General features: G+C 43.8%; 1 protein-coding gene across 1 annotated transcript in view; it reads right to left on the reverse strand.

The window, feature by feature from the left end:
- Positions 1 to 22,787, reverse strand: part of LOC110529912 (forkhead box protein O3) — a 64,265-nt gene extending 41,478 nt beyond the window's left edge. Inside the window, exon 1 of the mRNA XM_021612572.3 lies at positions 19,968 to 22,787. Within this exon, the coding sequence (XP_021468247.1) occupies positions 19,968 to 20,495 (528 nt within the window). The 5' untranslated portion in view covers positions 20,496 to 22,787. The remainder of the gene's footprint in view (positions 1 to 19,967) is intronic.
- Positions 22,788 to 23,048: the final 261 nt, after the last annotated feature.

Raw genomic sequence — 23,048 nt, forward strand, 5'->3', positions numbered from 1 at the left:
ACAAATATAAACGGACATTCCTCTCTCTTTCCCTCTCTCTCCTACGACACTAGTGAGACTGGCTGCAGACAGACAGATGAGGGCTAATTCGAGCTAATGCTAAAGAGTGGATTACCACCCTATATCTGTCCCTGTTCCTTTACCTGCCCACAGACTAAGCTAAGTCTAGCCTTTTCTGGCCTAGCACAGTCTGTGTCCTGACCTCCCTGGGTCTTAGAGCTTTAACATGGGCCTTGAAGATCTTTAAGACACACCAAAAATATCAACTATTAAAAGAATGAGCCAAGAATAGTTTGGGCTCTCATTAAAAACAGTTAGTTAACATGGGTTCATGTACAGTATGATGACAAAGTGGTTTGGTAGGTTCCAATCCGAACACCTACCATACATTGGTTTCTCCGCATCTATTCCTAGACCTTACTGAGTGTGCGTATGAGTGTTTGTGTATATCTGTGGACAGTCCATGGGTACAGTAAACAGGTTATGGCGTGTGCGTGCAGACTGTATTCATCCAGCTTTTTACATGACAAGGCTGTCTGTGTTTGGTGTTCAAAGTAAGCTGAGACTGACAACATAAACTTCTGACTCATCTCACTGTGCATACAGAGAGACAGAGACAGAGACAGATACACACAGACAGACAGACAGGCAGACACAGACAGACACAGACAGACAGACACAGACAGACAAACACAGACAGACAAACACAGACAGACAGACAGACAGAGAGAGAGAGAGAGAATTGCAGACAGACACTGTACACAGATCAGTCAGCATAGAGCACACATCAAACAGCATGCTGGCTTGTCTCTGGATGGCATGGCACACACTCTACACAGTACCCACACAAACTCCTGAATGTTGTGAAACCACCACAAGACAGACGGGTACGGATGGTACTCAAAAGTCATACTGGGGCCCATCAGAGGTGGCACTATCACCTAATAACATCACTTCATTCAGTTTGTCTCTCTTTGTCTAGGCTATTTCCCTCTTTCCTTTGCCATGCCATCCCTCTTTCTGCCATTGTACAAATGTTTCTCTCTTACATGTTTCATTGTTATTTACTAAAACCACGAATAACACTAAAACCAACCTCCCTTTAAGCAGAAGCATCCTGTAATAACACTAAAACCACCCTCTCTTTAAGCAGAGGCATCCTGTAATAACACTAAAACCAACCTCCCTTTAAGCAGAGGCATCCTGTAATAACACTAAAACCAACCTCTCTTTAAGCAGAAGAATCCTGTAATAACACTAAAACCAACCTCCCTTTAAGCAGAAGCATCCTGTAATAACACTAAAACCAACCTCCCTTTAAGCAGAGGCATCCTGTAATAACACTAAAACCAACCTCCCTTTAAGCAGAGGCATCCTGTAATACCACTAAAACCAACCTCCCTTTAAGCAGAGGCATCCTGTAATACCACTAAAACCAACCTCCCTTTAAGCAGAGGCATCCTGTAATAACACTAAAACCAACCTCCCTTTAAGCAGAGGCATCCTGTAATAACACTAAAACCAACCTCCCTTTAAGCAGAGGCATCCTGTAATAACACTAAAACCAACCTCCCTTTAAGCAGAGGCATCCTGTAATAACACTAAAACCAACCTCCCTTTAAGCAGAGGCATCATGTAATAACACTAAAACCAACCTCCCTTTACGCAGAGGCATCCTGTAATACCACTAAAACCAACCTCCCTTTAAGCAAAGGCATCCTGTAATTGAAGCTGAATGAGATTGCAGATAAATAAAGAGAACCATCACAATAATAGAGAGTGACGGACAGGACCAACAGTTTGTTGATGAAGCTAGTGTGCTGCTAGTTGAATAGGAGAGGTTTCATCTGACTAGGCAGGGCAGGGGCTCCTCTGGCACGATATCTTGTTCTGTTCCTCTTTCCATTTACAAAGAAAAAAACAGGCCTCTTTCTGCCGCGGCTACAAAAAAGGCACAGACGTCGTATAAGAAAAGGGTGAGAAAAACAAACAGAAGGAAGGGGAGAAAGTGAGGGAGGGAGGGAGAGAGCAAAAGGCCCACTAACCCATACTTAAAAAGAGACTACACTAACTGTTGCAGTAAGAGCTCTCCATCAGGACTAACAGCAATACACTATGCCACTGTGTATTGCCACTACCGTAGAAGTGCCACTTTGCAAGTGCCAGCTTCTGTATCATGGTAAAAAAAAAAAAACACATCACGGCCGACCGACCGACAGAGCTGGTCCCATCTGAGTCCATTAGAGAAGCCTTGGTATTACCGGGACAGTGGACAAGCTGGCCTAACAGGCTCCGTGTCTGGGTAGAACAACGTCCAATGTGATTTGGGGCTCTGGAGCAATTTCATGCCCCCATAAGCAATGCACACACACACACCCCTCTGTGTGTGTGTGTGCGCACTACTGCTCCATTGGTAGCACTGGTGCTCTCAACTTCAAAAAGTTAAGAGCACCACATGAAATTTAGGAGAGCCAGAAATAATTGTTTTAATTGATTGAGAAACAGCCTATATTGGGCCTATATGAATTCTATCTACTTTTGAAGCACATGTTGTGCCCTAGAAACTGTTTCTTTAAAAACATCAGGTTTGTGAGGAGGACATGCAAGATACCTGTCATTCATTCACTTCTATGATCATTGATTTCCTGAAGAAGCTATCCCTTTTTCCTTTATTTCTGTGCCCCCAAATGTTTAAAAATACTGGTAAAGTTATCAGGTTGTTAGCTAGTTAGCCAATGAGGTAACATGACTGAACAAAGTTGTCACGCCCTGGTCTTAGTATTTTGTGTTTTCTTTATTATTTTGGTCAGGCCAGGGTGTGACATGGGTTAATTATGTGGTGTGTTTTGTCTTGGGGTTTTGTAGGTATTGGGATTGTGGTATAGTGGTATAGTGGGGTTGTCTAGAAAAGTCTATGGTTGCCTGAAGTGGTTCTCAATCAGAGGCAGGTGTTTATCGTTGTCTCTGATTGGGAACCATATTTAGGCAGCCATATTCTTTGAGTGTTTCGTGGGTGATTGTTCCTGTCTCTGTGTTTGTTTGCACCAGATAACCTAAACAGCATTTCACGTTACGTTTATTGTTTGTATTGTTCGTGTTTATATTTTTATTAAACATGAATCGAAATAACCCTGCTGCATTTTGGTCCTCCTCTCTTTCGACGGAAGAAAACCGTAACAGAATCAACCACCACAACAGGACCAAGCGGCGTGGTGACAGGCAGCGGCAGCAGGAGCTGAGAAATCCAGATTTCTGGACATGGGAGGAGATATTGGATGGTAAAGGACCCTGGGCTCAGCCTGGAGAATATCGCCGCCCCAAAGAAGAACTGGAGGTGGCGAAAGCGGAGAGGCGCTGGTATGAGGAGGCAGCACGGTGACGCGGATGGAAGCCCGAGAGTCAGCCCCAAAAATGTATTGGGGGGAGGCACACAGGGAGTATGGCTAAGCCAGGTAAGAGACCTGCGCCAACTTCCTGTGCTTACCGGGGGGCTAGAGAGACCGGGCAGGCACCGTGTTATGCTGTGGTGTGCATAGCCCGGTGCGGTACATACCAGCTCCGCGTATCGGCCGGGCTACAGTAAGCATTGAGCCAAGTGTCATGAAGCCGGCTCTACAAATCTGGTCTCCAGTGCGTCTCCTTGGGCCGGCTTACATGGAACCAGCCTTGCGCTCGGTGTCCCCGGTTCGCCTGCATAGCCCAGTGCGGGCTATTCCACCTCGCCACACTGGCAGGGCGACCGGGAGCATTCAACCAGTTAAGGTTGGGCAGGCTCGGTGCTCAAGAGCTCCAGTGCGCCTGCACGGTCCGGTCTATCCAGTACCACCTCCACGCACCAGCCCTCCGGTGGCAGCTCCCCGCACCAGGCTTCCTGTGCGTGTTCTCGGCCCAGTACCACCAAGGCCAGCACCACGCACCAGGCCTTCAGTGCGCTTCGCCTGTCCAGCGCTGCCAGAGCCTTCCTCCTCTACAGCGCTGCCGGAGTCTCCCGCCTGTCTAGCACTGCCAGAGCCTTCCTCCTCTACAGCGCTGCCGGAGTCTCCCGCCTGTCTAGCACTGCCAGAGCCTTCCTCCTCTACAGCGCTGCCGGAGTCTCCCGCCTGTCCAGCACAGCCAGAGCTGCCAGTCTGCAAGGAGCTGCCAGTATGCAAGGAGCTGCCAGTCTGCAAGGAGCTGCCAGTATGCAAGGAGCCGCCAGAGCTGCCAGTATGCAAGGAGCCGTCAGAGCCGCCAGTCAGCATGGAGCAGCCAGAGCCGCCAGTCATCATGGAGCAGCCAGAGCCGCCAGTCAGCATGTATCAGCCAGAGCCTCCAGTCAGCATGGAGCAGCCAGAGCCGCCAGTCAGCATGGAGCAGCCAGAGCCGCCAGTCAGCATGGAGCAGCCAGAGCCGCCAGTCAGCATGGAGCAGCCAGAGCCGCCAGTCAGCATGGATCTGCCAGAACCACCAGCCAGCCAGGATCTGCCAGAGCCATCTACCTGTCTGAGCTTCCTCTCAGTCCCGAGCTACCCCTCAGTCCCGAGCTACCCCTCAGTTCCGAACTGTCCCTCAGTCCGGAGCTGCCCCTCAGTCCAGTGGGGCCCTTGGTTAGGGTTACTAAGCCAAGGTCGGTGGCGAGGGTTGCCAATCTAAGGACGAGATGCATGCGGACTAAGACTTTGTTGGAGTGGGGTCCACGTCCCGCGCCGGAGCCGCCACCGTGGACTGACGCCCACCCGGACCCTCCCCTATGGGTTTAGGTGTGCGGCCGGGAGTCCACACCTTGGGGGGAGGGGGTGCTCTGTCACGCCCTGGTCTTAGTATTTTGTGTTTTCTTTATTATTTTGGTCAGGCCAGGGTGTGACATGGGTTAATTATGTGGTGTGTTTTGTCTTGGGGTTTAGGTTTTCACGTTACGTTTATTGTTTGTATTGTTCGTGTTTATCTTTTTATTAAACATGAATCGAAATAACCCCGCTGCATTTTGGTCCTCCTCTCCTTCGATAGAAGAAAACCGTAACAAGTTTAAACAAATGGTTAATGACGTCGACGTGCGAGTGTTTTAGACCTGCCCACAGCATGGTTTATGCAGTAGTGGTGCGTGGGTCAAATCATTGGGGAAGCTAGGGAAAAAAAGCCAAATTATAACCTGTGTGTTGTAATAATTGCTTTGTAACCTGTTAGTTCATATGCCTTGCCACCGTGATATATATGCCTATGGCCGAGACAATAAGAAGACACAATGGCAGAAAAAATTCAAACACACCTTTGTTTCATCACAGAGCAACATCTGTCCAGTGGAGTCCATAAAGTATTGAACAACCAATTACATGGCCTCCCGGTCGCGAACCCAGAGTCTCTGGTGGCACAGCTAGCCCTGCAATGCAGTGCACTAGACCACTGCGGCACAATTGGCCAAGCTTCGTCCGGGTTAGGGAGAGTTTGTCCGGTAGGGTTATCCTTGTCTCATCGTGCACCAGCGACTCCTGTGGCAGGCCGGGCGCAGTGCACGCTAACCAGGTCGCCAGGTGCACAGTGTTTCCTCCGAGACATTGGTGCGGCTGGCTTCCGGGTTGGATGCACGCTATGTTAAAGAAGCAGTGCGGCTTGGTTTGGGTTGTGTTTTGGAGGACGCATGGCTTTCGACCTTCGTCTCTCCCGAGCCCGTATGGGAGTTGTAGCGATGAGACAAGATTGTAACTACTAACAATGCCCTCATCAGACCACACACAGCATTGTAACCCAATGCTGCTGTCAGAGAGAGAGAGAGGAGGGTGGAAGTGAGACAAAGCAATTATTTTCTGTGATTAGGATGGCAGCAAAGCCATGTCTCCTGTCATTAAAGTATATATTTCCCTCACACTCTCTCTCTCTCTCTCTCTCACACACACACTCTCCCTTCCCTTTCTCTCCCTTGGCTGGGTAATGGCAGCTAGGTGGAGTGGTGTACATCGTAGAGACAGGCTCGGAAGAAAACAAATAAACATTTTAAAACCCAGACTCATAGTGGCAAGACAAATTCTAAAATGGTAACTTAAATTGACTCAAGGACTAGGGATTGCTGGAACGTCGGCGTGTGAGTATGTGTCTGTGTGTGTGTACCAGGGGGCTATTTGGGGCCCACGCAGTAAGTGCCACTATTGGGTTAAACTCCAGATATTAAGCCCACCCTATACTAGTGTTAAGTTCGCCAACAAAAAAAGTTACGAAAATATTAATCAAACAACTATTTTTATTTGGCAATTCATGAGATGATAACTGACTAAATAGACCCAGGAAGAAAAAAAACATTTGGTTGATGGAAATGAGACCAGACAAAATGATCTCTGTGACTAGTAAGTGGACTGGACAAGATTTTTTGAGAGATTTTCAGTGTCATTCGTTTGGTCCAATCAAAAGCATACATGACATTAGCAGAATTGTAAGGCTTTCTCATTGCAATGTTGGTATTGGTGGAAAATAAATTCCATGCCCAGGTCATTCACAACTCACGAGTCACCTCTCTTCCCGGCAACCATTCTCCAATCTGGCGCCAACAAATCATTGATGCAAATAAGGCATACCACGGCTACACCACGGTACAGCTCCAGGTAAAAAAAAAAGGGCCTACGTGACGTTTGGAGCCACTTTACCTAAAGTGTCAATTCAAACAAGACTGAATGCAACGTTTCCACGGGAGATGACAGTGTTTGTACCCACAAGATGACGGGGAAAAATATTACCTACCTCAAGAGACATCTGAAAGCACATCATCCCAAAATACAGTGCATTCAGAAAGTATTCAGACTCCTTGACTCTTTCGAAATTTTGTTACGTTACAGCCTTATTCATCAATCTACACACAATACCCAATAATGAAAAAGCAAAAACAGGTTAAGACATTGTTGCAAATCTCTCTCAAAAAAAAAAAATTAAATATCATATTTACATAATTATTCAGACCCTTTACTTGGTTCAAAATCAAATAACATTTTACTGGTCACATACACATGGTTAGCAGATGTTAATGAGAGTGTAGCGAAATGCTTGTGCTTCTAGTTCCGACCATGCAGTAATATCTAACAAGTAATCTAACAAATTCACAACAACTACCTTATACTCACAAATGTAAAGGGACGAATAAGAATATAGAAATATATGAATGAGCGATGGTCGTGCGGTAGATGGTATAGCATACAGTATATACATGTGAGATGAGTAATGTAGGATATGTAAACATTATTAAAGTGCAATTTTTTAAAGTGACTAGTGATACCTTTATTAAATACATTTTTTAAAGTGGCCAGAGATTTGAGTCTGTATGTTGGCAGCAGCCACTCTGTGTTGGTGATTGGCTGTTGAACAGTCTGATGGCCTTTTGAGATAGAAGCTGTTTTTCAGTCTCTTGGGTCCCAGCTTTGATGCACCTGTACTGACCTTGCCTTCTGGATGATAGTGGGGTGAACAGGCAGTGGCTCGGGTGGTTGTTGTCCTTGATTATCTTTTTGGCCTTCCTGATGTAACGGGCCTAACGAGTGACTGCATCACAGTGTTGTGGCGTCACTACAGCCTGGGGTCCGACCGTAAGGCACTACAGAGGGCAGTGCGTACGGCCCAGTACATCACTGGGGCCAAGCTTCCTACCATCAAGGACCTATATACTAGGCAGTGTCAGAGGAAGGCCCAAAAAATTGTCAGGACTCCAGACACCCAAGTCATAGACGGTTCTCTCTGCTACCGCACGGCAAGCGGTACCGGAGAGCCAAGTCTAAGACCAAAAGTCTCCTTAACAACAGCCATAAGACTGATGAACAATGAATCAAATGGCCACCCGGACTATTTACATTGACACCCCCCCCCCCCCCCACTTTAGTTTATTTGGTCAATATTTTTTTAACTCTTTCTTGAACTGGATTGTTGGTTAAGGACTTGTAAGTAAGCATTTCATGGTAAGGTCTACAACCTGTTGTATTCGGCGCATGTGACAAATAAAGTTTGATTTGAATTGATCCCAGACTGTGTCAAAACTGTCTGTGACCAGGAGTCCCATAGGCTGGCACACAATTGGCCCAGCGTCGTCCGGGTTTGGCCCGGGGGCTTTACTTGGCTCATCGTGCCAGCAGGCTGACTTCGGTCGTCAGTAGAACGTTTTTTCATCCGACAAATTGGTGCAGCTGGCTTCCGGGTTAAGCGAGTGGGTGTTAAGAAGCGCGGCTTCACGGGTCATGTTTTGGAGCCTCTCGTGAGCCTGTTGGGGAGTTGCAAAGATGAGACAAAATCGTTATCACAAAATTTGGGGAGAAAAAGGGCGTAAAAATGACAACAACAAAAACAAAAAATGGTGAAGTGACTAAAATGTAAGGGCATTTAGTTGACTAAAATGGCTGACAGTTTTTGTCATTTTGACAATAATTAGACTAAATCCTAATACAAATGAAGACTTAATGATGTTTTAGTCAAAATGACTAAGACTAAATCTAAAAAGAGTTCAATAATTAACACTGCCCTATACCCATGCCAAACCATTCATTCTACCCCCCATATTTCCCCTCCTCCAAACCCCTTTTAAACACCAGCACCCACCAGTCTGTGTGTAATTAATCAAATATGAGAATATGCCTGTCTAAGTGAAGCACTGGGGTGAGGACCACAGGAGTGGACTAGGAAAGTAGAGGAGCGGAGCAGAGTCGACCTCAGCATTGCGTGACTTGTGCACATCACACTGCAGAGAGTTACTCCAGACCAGGGATTTAAAATGACACATTATTCAGACCATCACCATGGCGCCACAGACTCACATTACACAGACGCTACTTAGAGAACTGGGAGGGGGGGGGGGGTGGCGAAAGAGGGAGAGCGAGAGAGAGAGATCATGGCCAGAGCTTGCGTGAAAACACAAACACAGTGACAGGTTCAGAGGGGAAGGTAGTAATTTGAGGGTCATTAAAGGAGCCTGTGCTTCTCCTCACGGTAGGCCATGGTCTCTATCCTGCTCTTGCCCAGTAACACTTCCTGTTAAGCACTGCTTATTTCCGGTTTCATATAAACAAACCAGCTAGGGGTGGACTGTATAGTCTCCAAGACATATGTAAACGGGGTGAATTGGGTCTCACTTGGGTCTCACTTGTTGCAACTGTTTGAGATGCACCATTTTTACAATAGGGCCCTGTGCTGCCGTAACCAAAATTAAGATGCATTCCCAAAATACATCTGTGTGTGTGTGTGTGTCTCCAGTGATGTAAACCTGGCACACACACACACACACACACACACAGTGTAAGATTTTCCACCTGCGCGTGCCAGTCTAACCACATCCCTGTCTTTAGTGTAATCAGTGTGTAAGGCATGATGGGAGTGATTGTTAGTGAGATCCTATCTGAAGCTTGGCTCCTCCACAGAGCACAGAGGGAACACACACACACACACTATTGCCATCCATTTTGGGAATGCATCTTAATTTTGGTCGAGAGCAACAAGATGGAATCGAGTCATGGAGATTAACAATGGGAGAGTAGTGCAAATACAGAGAGCTGTAGGAGATTTTTCTTCATTTATAGAGGCTACAGCAGACTTCAAGGGCTCTGCTTGTAGTGAGGAGAAGTGCTATGGGGGACAACTTGTTTTTGCTCACTTCACTGTTTTACATCCAGCCAAATGAGGGGGCTAGCAGTGTGTGAGAGAGAGAGAGAGAGAGAATGAGTGAGCAAATGAGAAAAGGGGAGAGACAGAGACAGAGAGCGAGAGCGGGTAAGCTTTCCCTTCAGCCAAGAACATGCTCTTAAAAATGTATACAGTGATCTGAATTAATCCAGAGAACATTAAATGATTGAGACGCAGCTTTGAACAGAGCAGATCAGAAGTGTGTGACATGGGTTAGAGTAGAGAGGATAGGGAACATTGGCCTGACGACTCACACAAATTTATTCATCTGTTCTGTCATTTGCTACATACTTTAGTCTGAGACTACCATCATTGAAATCATTTGTGGTGACGAGGGGTACGAGGGGCGTTGTACAAAACAAAACATTGCATTTCAATGCCTTTCAATAGAATAGACATTCATTGTTATTGCCTGTCTCTATGACTCCAGAATGAAATCCATCAGCCTGTCTTTTGTACACAAACACTGACAGCAAAGGGGTGATGTCAGCACCATAACAACCTCCAAAGCATACTCCCGTCCCATCTTCACAGAAAGACATCTGATAAAGGCCTAATGGCTTTTGTTCATCCCCTTCTTCCATTTTTCTCCCTCCCTCTATCCCTCCCTCCCCAAGTGGCATCCTCCCCCCTATCTTGATAGGAGCACTAATCATTTTGGTGCTGGAGAATCCACACATACACCATGGAGAGGGAAGGGAAGTCCACTAAAATGATAATCACCATCTATCTCTGCTGGTTTATTGGGGTACGTTTTCATATACTGTATGCCCCCTGACCAAATGGAGGTTGGAGGTGAGGTGGGATGCAGTCTATGACAGACATTACTGCAATAACACAGTAATAAATGACTGTGACAAATGAATGGATGAGTTATTGTTTAATTGTACTTCAAGAATGATGTTCCCTCCAGCTTAATACAGCACACACACACAAACTAATCCTAGAAAGTGGAAACTAGGTGAGTGTGTGCGTGGGGTGTTTTCAAGATAATTAACATGTGTCTGGAATGTACTACACAGTGCATATGTAAGAACTGGAACATTGGGGGGGATTTCCTTCAAATACATTTGTGTGTATATGTGAGTTTTTATGCATGTGTTTATTTAGCAACAGTGTATGTACAGTGGCTTGCTAAAGTATTCACCCCCTTTGCATTTTTCCTATTTTGTTGTCTTACAACCTGGAATTAGAAATAGATTTTTGGGGGGGTTGTAATCATTTGGATTTACACAACATGCTTACCACTTTGAAGACGCAAAATATGTTTACAGCTGCAAGTCTCTTGGGGTATGTTTCTATAAGCTTGGCACATGTAGCCACTGGGATTTTTGCCCATTCTTCAAGGCAAAACTGCTCCATTTCCTTCAAGTTTGATGTGTTTTGCTGGTGTACAGCAGTCTTTAAGTCATACCACAGATTCTCAATTGGATTGGGTGTGGACATTGACTAGGCCATTCCAAGACATTTAAATATTTCCCCTTAAACCACTCAAGTGTTGTTTCAGCAGTATGCTTATGGTCATTTTCCTGCTGGAAGGTGAACCTCCGTCCCAGTCTCAAATCTCTGGAAGACTGAAACAGGTTTCCCTCAAGAATTTCCCTGTATTTAGCATCATTCCTTCAATTCTGACCAGTTTCCCAGTCCCTGCCGATGAAAAATATCCCCAAAACATGATGTTGCCACCACCATGCTTCACTGTGGGGATGTTATGCTCGGGGTGATGAGAGGTGTTGGGTTTGTGCTAGACATAGCATTTTCCTTGATGGCCAAAAAGCAAAATGTTCTTCCATATGGTTGGGGAGTCTCCCACATGCCTTTTGGCGAACACCAAACATGTTTGAACTCCAATCTCCGCTGTGGAGCTTTGCAGCTCCTTCTGGGTTATCTTTGGTCTCTTTGTTGCCTCTTTGATTAATGCCCCCCTTGCCTGGTCCGTGAATTTTGGTGGGCGACCCTCTCTTGGCAGGTTTGTTGTGGTGCCATATTCTTTAAATGTTTTAATAATGGATTTAAAAATGGTGCTCCGTGGGATGTTCAAAGATTCGTGATATTTTTTTAGAACCCAATCCTGATCTGCACTTCTCCACAACTTTGTCCCTGACGTGTTTGGCAAGCTCCTTGGTCTTCATGGTGCCGCCTGCTTGGTGGTGCCCCTTGCTTAACCTCTCTAGGGTATGTGGGACGCTAGCGTTCCATCTAGCCAACATCCAGCGACACGTTAGGGTCCACTCATTCAGACTGGCCTTACTCCCTCATTTATAAGAATACAAGCCTGAAACAATTTCTAAAGACGGTTGACATCTAGTGGAAGGCATAGGAACTGCAAATGGAGTCCTAAGTCAATGGATACTGTAATGGCATTGAATAGAAAACTACAAAACCAACAACAAAAAAACTACTTCCTGAATGGATTTTTCTCAGGTTTTCGCCTGCTAAAGCAGTTGTTATACTCAGACACTTTTTTAACAGTTTTGGAAACTTTAGAGTGTTTTCTATCCAAATCTACCAGTTATATGCATATCATATCTTCTAGGCCCGAGTAGCAGGCCGTTTAAATTGGGCATGCTTTTCATCCAAAATTCTGAATGCTGCCCCCTACCCTACAAAGGTTAAAGGTATTGCAGACTAATAAAAATCCATTTAAATTACAGGTTGTAATGCAACAAAATAGGAAAAAAGCCAAGGGGGATGAAAACTTTTGCAAGGCACTGCATGCATGCATGCATGCGTGTGTATGTATGTATGTATATGTGTATCTCCCTGCTCCGCATCAGTGACATAACTGAGCCTGAGAATGGGCCTCTGCTCTGCAGCTGTTGAGGGGGTCTAGACTCTGAGCTGCCTGGCTGCTTGTTGCATCAGGCTTAAGTAACACAGGGGCCCAAAGTTCACTGGAGCAGCGCTAGGAACACAGACACACACACACACTTTAACCACACTCAGTCACATGTTCACACACACACAGAGAAAAAAGCACACACACACACTTACCTGTGCTTCAGGCATGTTTACAGGCCCTATTTTGGTCTCTCTCGCTCTCCCTTTGTTCTGCCATACCATAGCTACACTTAGCACACATTTCAACAGCAGCAAACTTTGTGAAGTACCTCAACTCCTCCATGGAGTTGAAAGGAGACTAGAGGTTTTGAAATTAAACTCCAACGTGCTATGCATGATACATCAAACATGGAAATTCTTAAACCTTTACTGTCCTCTATTGTTGCATGCCTTTCTTTGTTTGCTGAAATCCATACTTTATCAAATACAACCACCAACTGTTTCCTTGTTGAGATTCAATTGGCACATGCACATTCGTGCTGAGTTGACATCTTAGAGCAACAACAATGAAGAAACAGTCGGTGGTTGTATTTGATTTTTTTTAAATTAATTAAGTATGGATTTCAGCACAGCGACTTCAAGGAGTCAGAGGTTCATTTAAAAAAAACTATATTCTGTAATCAACTCCATGGAGGAGTTGAGGTATTTGGCAACTCCAAACTAGACCTCTCCCTCCAGACAGGAGTCAAGCTGTTATATTCCCTGTGGAGCAACCATAGTCTACCCTGGAATTGTTAGCAAGAAAGACTGACTTCAGTGGTGATTTTAGCAAGTAAATCTTGGTGGGGCAAACTTACCAAAAATATACGTGGGTAACAAGCCAGCAAAGCCACTACACAACACAAAACAATACATGAATTGCACCATAACGGTGACAAACAATGCCCACAAGTTGCTAGATCCTACATAAAACAGTCCCAACAGCAGAGCTTTCTTTTCAGCACCATGGAATGAATGCTTACCACCACTACACCTGGTTATCAGCAGAGCCTTACCTGGGAGCAAAACAGTTCATTCAGCCTCATTTACCACCATAGCTGATATGGCTGACTTGCTACCTCTTAAGGCTAGGCAGAATACTGCCCCCTTTGGAGGAATTGCGTGCCCATAGTAAACTGAAAAAAAATCTGTCAAAAATTGCTAATATATGCATATAATAGATATATTATTATATTATATATTATTATTGGATAGAACACACTCTAAAGCTTCTAAAACCGTTGGAATTATGTCTGTAAGTATAGCAGAACTCACAGGGCAGGCATTCTTCCAAACTAGTTTTGTGGTCATGAAAGTTGGGGCAACTTTGACGTGATCGCCCCCACCCTTCCCAACCAGCTATGGATCTGGGGATACTTTCTATGTCTTCCACTAGATGTCCTCATTCAGTAGAGCGTTTAATCGTTCAAATCCCGCGAGGGAGGGGTCGTTCCCAAAAGGGAACCCTAACCCGTCATCAGGTTAAAACTTATTCAGGGTTGGTGGGTCCCCTGCGGGACAGTTGAGCTAACATAGGCTAATGCGATTAGCATGAGTTTGTAAGTAACAAGAACATTTCCCAGGACATATGTGATATTGGCAGAAAGCTTAAATTCTTGTAAATCTAACCGCACTGTCCAATTTACATTAGCTATTACGGTGAATAACATGCTAATGTTTGAGGAGAGTGCACAGTTTTGAACATGAAAAGTTAAAAATAAACAAATTAGGCACGTTTGGGTAGTCTTGATACAACATTTTGAACAGAAATACAATGGTTCATTGGATCAGTCTAAAACTTTGCGCGTACACTACTGCCATCTACTGGATAAAATCAAAATTGCACCTGGCATGGAAAAATACATTATGGCCTTTCTCTCAAATTTCAAAGATGGTACAGTTTTTTTTCTCTGAATTATCTTATACCAGATCTAATGTGTACAAATGTGGTTTCTACTGACAATTGAGATGTACAAACTATGACATAAGGGAATGAGAGGATAAGAGGCAATCCTTAATTTTGATTAAGAGCAAGCTAAGGCTGACGTAGTCAATATAACTATTTGTTCAGCACTTTTGAAATGTACAGCAACAGAAATCAGAACAAGGGTCGTTCTTACAGTATTCTTCCTGTACACCAAGTCAGTACCGAAGGATAAGTAAAGGGAGCATATAAGCAGACAATGAAAGCTCTTACTATATTCAATGATGACATTTCTCTAAAACAGGCAATAGACTACATGTGCACCACCAAGTCAGAACAGTAGGCTGAATTATGAGGGGGAAAGGGACCAAATGGGCTACTAACAGCTTACTACTACATGACATACACTTAGTATTACTTTCTTAGCTACAGTATACACATCTCCCTGGCATATTACATAATTAATGCAGCAGTATACAATACATTTTTGGTGAGACAAAACCGCGACTCGTCGGTGAAAGTACTTTTTGCCAGTCCTGTCTGGTCCAGCAACTGTGGGTTTGTGCCCATGGGCGAAGTTGTTGCCGGTGATGTCTGGTGAGGACCTGCCTTACAACAGGCCTACAAGCCCTCCGTCCAGCCTCTCTCGGCATATTGCGGACAGTCTGAGCACTGGTGGAAGGATTGTATGTTCTTGGTGTAACTCTGGCAGTTGTTGTTGCCATCATGTACCTGTCCCGTAGGGGTGATGTTCGGATGTACCGATCCTGTGCAGATGTTGTTACACGTGGTCTGCCACAGCGAGTACGATCAGCTGTCCTTCCAGTAGCGCTGTCTTAGGCGTCTCACAGTATGGATATTGCAATTTATTGCCCTGGCCACATCTGCAGTCCTCATGCCTACTTGCAGCATGCCGAAGGCACATTCATGCAGATGAGCAGGGACCCTGGGGATCTTTCTTTTGGTGTTTTTCAGAGTCAGTAGAAAGGCCTCTTTAGAGTCCTAAGTGTACATAACTGTGACCTAATTGCCAACCGTCTGTAAGCTGTTAGAGTCTTAACGACCGTTTCACAGGTGCATGTTCATTAATTGTTTATGGTTCATTGAACAAGCATGGGAAGCAGTGTTTAAACTCTATACAATGAAGATCTGTGAAGTTATTTTGATTTTTACAAATTATCTTTGAAAGGCACGGTCCTGAAAAAGGGACGTTTCTTTTTTTGCAGAGTTTATATATTTTTTCTATTGTTTGCAAACTGATTTGTGACACGCATTGATTCTAAAATAACATGAAAAACAGGCAACAGGTGGGGCTCAAAACATGACCGACGGGTAATCACTGCTGAATTTTTACATTTCCCAACCTACTCATAACTGTGTTCAATGAAAGATGGATGATCTACATGACTGCACTAAATGTGATTGATTATCTACATCAGGGGTCTCCAACAGGTCAACCACGAGCTACCACCTATGAGTAGCTTGCTAAACAATTCCAAAAGTACATGCAATTTGTCATGTGTTCCATACCAAACTGTCATAAACAAATCTCACAAGTAAGCTCTCCACAATGAATTTCAATAGAAAACTTTTAAAAATAGACAAGATCCTGCAGAGGAAATACCTGTCTATTTATGGAAAAATTGCCCTGATTAACTCCTTAGTCATATATCAGTTTACTCACTTACTTATGGCACTGCCTACTCCTGATTATTCATTTTTCAAATCATATGAGCAAAACAATATTTTGCTTTATCTGGAACTCTAAACCAGGAAAAATCAAATGAGCCTATCTATATAATGAATATGAATTGGGTGGGTTGAGATTATTAATTATAAAAGCACTAAACCTCTCTGTAAAAGCTTCACTTAATCAAAAGTTTTACTTGAACCCTAAATGGTTCTCAGTAGATTACTAAGAAAAGATCATCCAGATTGCCATGTCTCATTTTCGATTAATTGAAAATTATACTTTTTTCAAAGTATCTGTATTTTTCAAACAAGCATTGCAGAGCTAGCTACAATTTCAATTTCATCCACCTGAAAGGATAGAACAAATATTACAACAAATATTATGGCTGAACTCAAATGTGCTGGTTGATAAAATACCTGTATTTATGGGAAAGATGTTTGAAAAGGGTATTTTGTTCATAAATTATATTGTAAATTAGAATGGTAGTTATCAGAATTGTAGGGGAAGGTCTGCTCAATCCAAGAGTAAACCCAGTTGATTAAAGCATTACCCCAAAAATGGAGGAGGCAGGTGGCAGCGGGAGGGGATGTAGGGAACTGGTCTGTCTGCCCAATATAAAGGATCTGGCGGAGGAATAAAAACAGCATAAATAGGAAAGTATTCCAGTTTCATTTGAGGACCAGGATGTTGACAATTGTGCCATAGAGATTGCAAAATAGTTGGGAAGAGATTTTTGATGTACCAATTCCATGGTACAGGGTGTATGAGTTGATATATAACACAACGCAAGATTCAAGACTTTGTGCTTGAAAAAATTATTATATTGAATTCGTGCCACCAACAAATGTTGAATATTTGGGGCATAAAATCATCGAAACTCTGCAGATTTTGTTATGAGGATACAGAATCAATAGACCATTTATTTTGGTATTGCCCTCAGGTAGCCTGTTTCTGGTCTCAGGTTCAAGAATGGCTGAAAATGCATAGCATTGATCTAAAATTGACCCTAGAAATTGTACTGCTAGGAGATCTGGAGAGACCGGGTCAGTCAATTACTAATACTCTTAGTAAAAATATTTATCTTCAACTCGCAATCTGTGGATTCTATTCGAATAGGATAGAAATTATACGTTAAACATCACAGCATAGTTGAAAGATATATGGTGCAGAGAAATCGAAGAGGGGGGCCAGCAGAGATAGGTGGGATGGGCAGAGGGAAGCTGAGGGTTGGGATGTGGAATTAGAGACAAGTGGGAGCGGAGTTGCTGTGCGGGAGATAGAATGATGGTCAAAGATATTAAAAAAATAAAGTCAAAATAAAACATAATAAAAAGTATGTTTGAATGACACTGAGGGGCAGTGTTTTTACAACTAATGCCGGTTTATTTCTATATATATATTTTCATGCATTGTTGTTTGCTGTTTTCTCCTGTCTTTTTCTTTTTTCTCTTTAGTTCATTTTCTTGGTTGTTGCTGCATTGGGGGTTCTTGGGGATGGGGAATGGAACTAATTGTATCTTATTTTTATTTTTCTTCTTGGGGGTGGGGGGGGCTGTGGGAGGGGTCTCGAATGGTTGAGGGACAGCTATTGGGGAACTGTGGGGGGGATCTTGGAGGGTTCATGTTCATGTTTTTTGGCCTGGTGGGAGATCTGTCAACGTGCCCTTGAGCAGGGCATTGACCCTGGATGCTTCTGTGTGTAGCTCTGAATGGGAGTCTATTGGATGACTGGTGTGATGTAGTTGTTGAGCGGCTTCACTGCAAGTATATCCAACACCGCATGCTTACAAACAACTGACATTATACCACCCCTGCTTAGCCACTATTGGCTTAAAAAAGCAAAACCTAACACAATATTTGCCAATAAATTTCCAGCAATATCACCCGTCTGTATGTGTGGTGTGCGCATTTGTCTATCACTCCGTGTTAACTGCAAAGTAGGTTTACCTGGCAGAGGTACTGTATTCATGAGTAAGTATATAATTTGTATCTATTATTTGCTATTAGCAAACTTTGTGACATGAGTAGCAGCAGTACAGAACCATCGCTAGACCAGCACATTCTTCACTCCCTAGACCCACAATTAAATGGCCAGATGCCTAATTAAAGGGGAATTACATTGAAAAATAAATGTTTGTTTTCTGTCAGACCAGCACATTCCTCAATAGATACAACCTAAAACAAAATATATTCTGATCTGATTTAACCATCGACATGGAATTTCATTTTTCCTCTATGAACAATTGTAATTTTGAGAGCGAAAAAAAATACAAACAAACAATCTAAAACCAGGAAAAATTAAACTGAGAAAACAGAATTTTGGAAAATATAAAACCAAAAAAAAAATCACAGATTTTAAATTGGCCCCCTTAGAGTTGTTTATTAACCATTATTTTTTACCGGGTATATTAACAGAAAACATAGTGCACTACTTTCTTTTGTACACAAAGAATCCAGGGAAGAGTTACAAGGGAGAGGAAGAGAAGAATGTGCCTACTTGAAAGCTAGAAAAAAAAAGTGACATACATTTTTTTTTTTTAAGTAGTGTGTGTAATGAGTGACGTCATTCAGTGAGAGGAGAGAAACCAACAGGGATTATTAGGATCTGCTGAGCAAATCTACTCAACAAAGCCAGCTCTCCCATCTGACCTGTATGAAACCTAAGACGACAAACTAACCACTCTGTCCTGGACCCCAACTGACAGTGAAATCACAAACTGAACGCGGGTGAAAACACCATGGTTGCCTTGTTGAACACCTGCCACTAAAGCTGGTCTTTAGTTTCATTGGATGTTTTCCTAATGCCAGTAGCCATTACATGTTGATACCTTAAAGCTGGTGTCGTTGGTTGTCTTATATTGAACTACATTGTCCTGGCCGGCAGATTGATCTGTGTGATTGAAAAGCGAAATTATGTAGTAACGACATCTGTCCATGCATCCTGCCTCTTCCAGTTTTTTTAATGTCCACTGAAACATGAGTACCCTAGCCGCCAGGCCCTCCAAGACCAATATTCCATGAGCGGCACGGCACATAGGCCTACTCCAGCTGCCCCCTTTGCCGCCTGAGCACAGATAACTCATCCCCTCGTGAGAATATATGGCCTTTTCGGTCAACGAGGCAAGTTCCACGGGCTCCCGACACAGTGAGTTTTGATCCATGACATCATGTGTCCCATCCCTCGGCACTTTGCGACCATAGCGTCCCCATTGAAGGTAGTCTTACCCCAGGCTGTTCACCCGAGCCCGCAGCATTCCAAGTCGTTATGTAATTCCCCAACGGCGTTTTAACAACATTGGCTGTAGTCCTACAGTAGCCTACCTGACCCAGAGGATCGCAGGCATTAGCCTAAGATGTACAAAACAAATATATAAATATCATTTTGAACTGACTGTCTGGCTGGAGCTGGTGCCATTGACGTTGATGGCCATGGAAGTGGCATGTTGTTCCTCTTCGTCGTCCTCTTCCTCTGGTATAATGTCAGTGTCATTGCTCTCTGGTTTCCCAGCATTGGACTCGGGTCAATGGTCAGGTGCACAATCATGTTTTGTTCTTTACTCTTAAATGTTGATTAATTGTAGGACTGTACAGTCTAATGATTTATGTAGCCTAATTGTATCAATCTCTGTGCGTCGTAAACTCATTTGATTAAAGTCTCTCTAAATAAGCTACAGACAGTCCGGACTCACTTGCTGATACAAAGTTTTGTGTTGTTTTTTGTGTTTCTCAATTCCAAATGCGGGAAATAGAGAGAGAGAGAATGACAGAGTGTGTGTATGTTTATAAACAAAGCCAGGGAACATCCAAAAGCACAAACTCTCTAGACATGTGTTTCTTGTTATTGTTTTTGTTTTGATGACAGGGGAAGGGAGGAAGGGGGAATGAATGAGGAGATGAGGAAAACGTGCTTACCTTCCACCCAGCTGAGCTGTTACTGTCACCTTTGTCTTTGAAGTACGGCACACATCTCACCATCCACTCATAAATCTGAGACAGAGTCAATCTCTTGTCTGGCGTGCTGCTTATGGCTTTGGTTATCAGGTCAGCATATGAGAGATTCCCCCACGCGTTTCTGCGCGACGAGGACTTCCGTGCAGTCTGCGCCCCCGGGCTGCTGGTGCTGACTGTGCCAGAAGTGGCCGTGGGGGACTGGGAGGGGAGCGGGGAGCCTCCATTTTCCTGTCTGGACAGCAGTCCTTCGGCCATAGGGCTGTTGCTGTTCTGGTCGTCTGCTCCCAGGCTGGAAGTGGCATGTTGTTCCTCTTCATCATCGTCTTCCTCAGGTATAATGTCAGTGTCGTTGCTCTCTGGTTTGCCAGAATTGGACTCGGGTCGGGGCAACGGCCATGTGCACGATCGTGGCCGTTTTTGTGGCTCGAAGTCTGGGTCTATGGCCACGTCCAACTCAGTGTGAATGCTGGGGGCTGGAACCTCGGCCATCTCTCCTTCAGTCACTTGCACGTCCCTGCTGCCCGCTGATAAGGTCAGTAGATAAGTAGTGGAGAGTTGTCAAATTCGCATTCCATGAATGCGCGCCCCCGCCTTTGTTGCTATTCCAGACCAGCAGTCCCCAAGGGTCACTATCAACTCCGCGTGAATTGAGAAAATCCTCTAGTAGCAAAAAAAAGCACCGCTATGCTGATCAGGATATATTTTAATCGTATTACTCGTGGACCATTATAAATGTCTTCGCACCATAACTATTAAACGATGACTATTCTCCCTGGCTCCATATGCAAGCCACAGCGACTTTACATTTGACAATCGCAACAGTTCAAAACGGGTTGCTGCATATTCGTCGTATTTCTCCTCGCCTGCATATTCGTCGTATTTCTCCTCGCCTGGAGCAATGTTGATAACAACAGTACAATGACTACAGTTCGTTCACGACTAATCTACTGTGTAGCGCGAGTTCGTTCATCAATGAGCGGATTGCACATTCCTACCTTGCGCGTTCAAGATCAAATCCCGCATTGATGCAAGGCAAGTGAATACACCAATTTGAACCTCCTCGTCAATAGCCACGGAGAACCTGGTAAAACGTCATCACACTGAAGCTGTCCGCCACGGATAAAAGCGTACAGTCACTGCGCGCTATGGTGATGGAAGCGATTAATTCCTGCATAGTCCTATCCCTCCTGTCATTGCTGCCATCTTGCCAAATTCCCTTTCACTCTCAAGTCCCTTTTAAAATGAGACTGGATACAATACTGCGTATTGTTGAAAAAACAATACGCAGCGAAAAGGAACGGGATTTCGAATGCTATCTCCGTTTCTCAAAAAGCCGCCTTTACTGACGAACGCAGCTCAGTTGGTATGGAAAACGAAACGCCACATCATACTCGCGGTTACAGTAGGCCCGATCTCTTCTGCTGCACACATATCTATCTACTTAGCACATTCCGTCATGTGACAGCCCTCAACAAGCTCAAAGTTATACAGCAACAGCAGCAATAGTGGTGGCTAGATAAGACTAACGTTACCACTGTAAAGGCCACCCCTTCCGCCTTTTAAAGAGACACCCTCCAAGATACAGTAGCCTATGTGCGCGCTGGCATATCCAGGCAAGCAGTTTGTGGAAGGGACACATGTCCTGGCATGTTGAGGGATCCAGAAATAGACAAACAGATCATACAAATATTATTGTACAATAATAAGAACACAAAGAAATTCAACGGTGGATAGAGGACATTTACTTTGAATTCCAAATAATTATATTGCTCCTTTTAGAAATATAATTCATAGACTAATGACAAAGGCTACATTATGGCAATTATTGTTAAAGGTATGGTTGACATATGTAGCATTATTTCCACTTCCGCTGTGGTGCACTGTTAGAATGTAACAACTGACATAGGCCTACACATATGTAACAATTTAGGTATATGCAAGTAGGTGTTTGTTTTCCTTGTGTTGGATATTAGCCTATACTTTATTCATAACTTAAATGACATGCATTCTACCAAATATTATAATGAAATAGTGAAGTCTTTAAGTCAAGTTAAGTCATTTTTCTTTTAATGACAGTATCTTTAAACCTTTAATCCGTGAGCATGGGTGTCAATCAATGTGGACAGCACGCGCAGAACACGCCCCCTTCAAACCAGATCGACCTCTTCAAACACATGACGTCATTCATAATGAAGAGATAAGGGAATAAATGCTATGGTTATCTGTCCTGTATGTGATACTTCGGAGTGGTTGCCCCTCCCCTCCCCTCCCACCTCCAAGACCGTACCAAAACCGTACCAAAACACCAGCATCAGTCAGCCTCCATACGTCTTTGTTCCAGAGAAGATGTTGTGTAAAGTGCGCGTCCACCTTGCAGGGGGGACACGCTCTCTCGATTTATGTACAGGAATGCGCGAATTCCACCTGTGCGCGGTATTCATCAATTCATTCTTGGAACGGATGGCATTGATTAGGAATGGATAACAATCCTATATACTAAATCAGACAAAACACACACATTCTGCAAGGCATTGGTTGTGTTATGGCTTTGAATTTTACATGGAAAACATCAACACTATTTCATTTATAATTATAACAAACGAAGTACATACACATGCATGTATACTGACTATTTCAAATGACTGACTTCCTTCTATGAACTCAATAAAATCTTTCAAATTGTTGCATGTTGCGTTTATATTTTTGTTCTGTATACAAAATTAACACAAGAACGAATGCACGCACGCTCACATGTAAACATGCTCCTCTTTGTTCCTCCTGTCCCAGCTATGTATATAAAGAGGAATGGCTGATACAGCAGTTTGGTGCCTGCAGTTAGCTACTGCAGTGGAGGGTTAAAGACACACTCCAGCTATATTTGAACCTTTCCTGTTGAAAAACAATATCCCAAGTATAAATACAGTAATGTACATCCACTTAAGGGTAAGAAAAATACATTTTAAGCAAAATAGTGTTTTTTAGACAACTGCAAACTTCAAGGAGTATGCCATTCAAGGAGTTAGTCTGATGCTCTTATGTCAT

This window comes from Oncorhynchus mykiss, chromosome 8 (genome assembly GCF_057628025.1).
Source record: "Oncorhynchus mykiss isolate SJ-2025 chromosome 8, ASM5762802v1, whole genome shotgun sequence".
Lineage (NCBI taxonomy): Eukaryota > Metazoa > Chordata > Actinopteri > Salmoniformes > Salmonidae > Oncorhynchus > Oncorhynchus mykiss.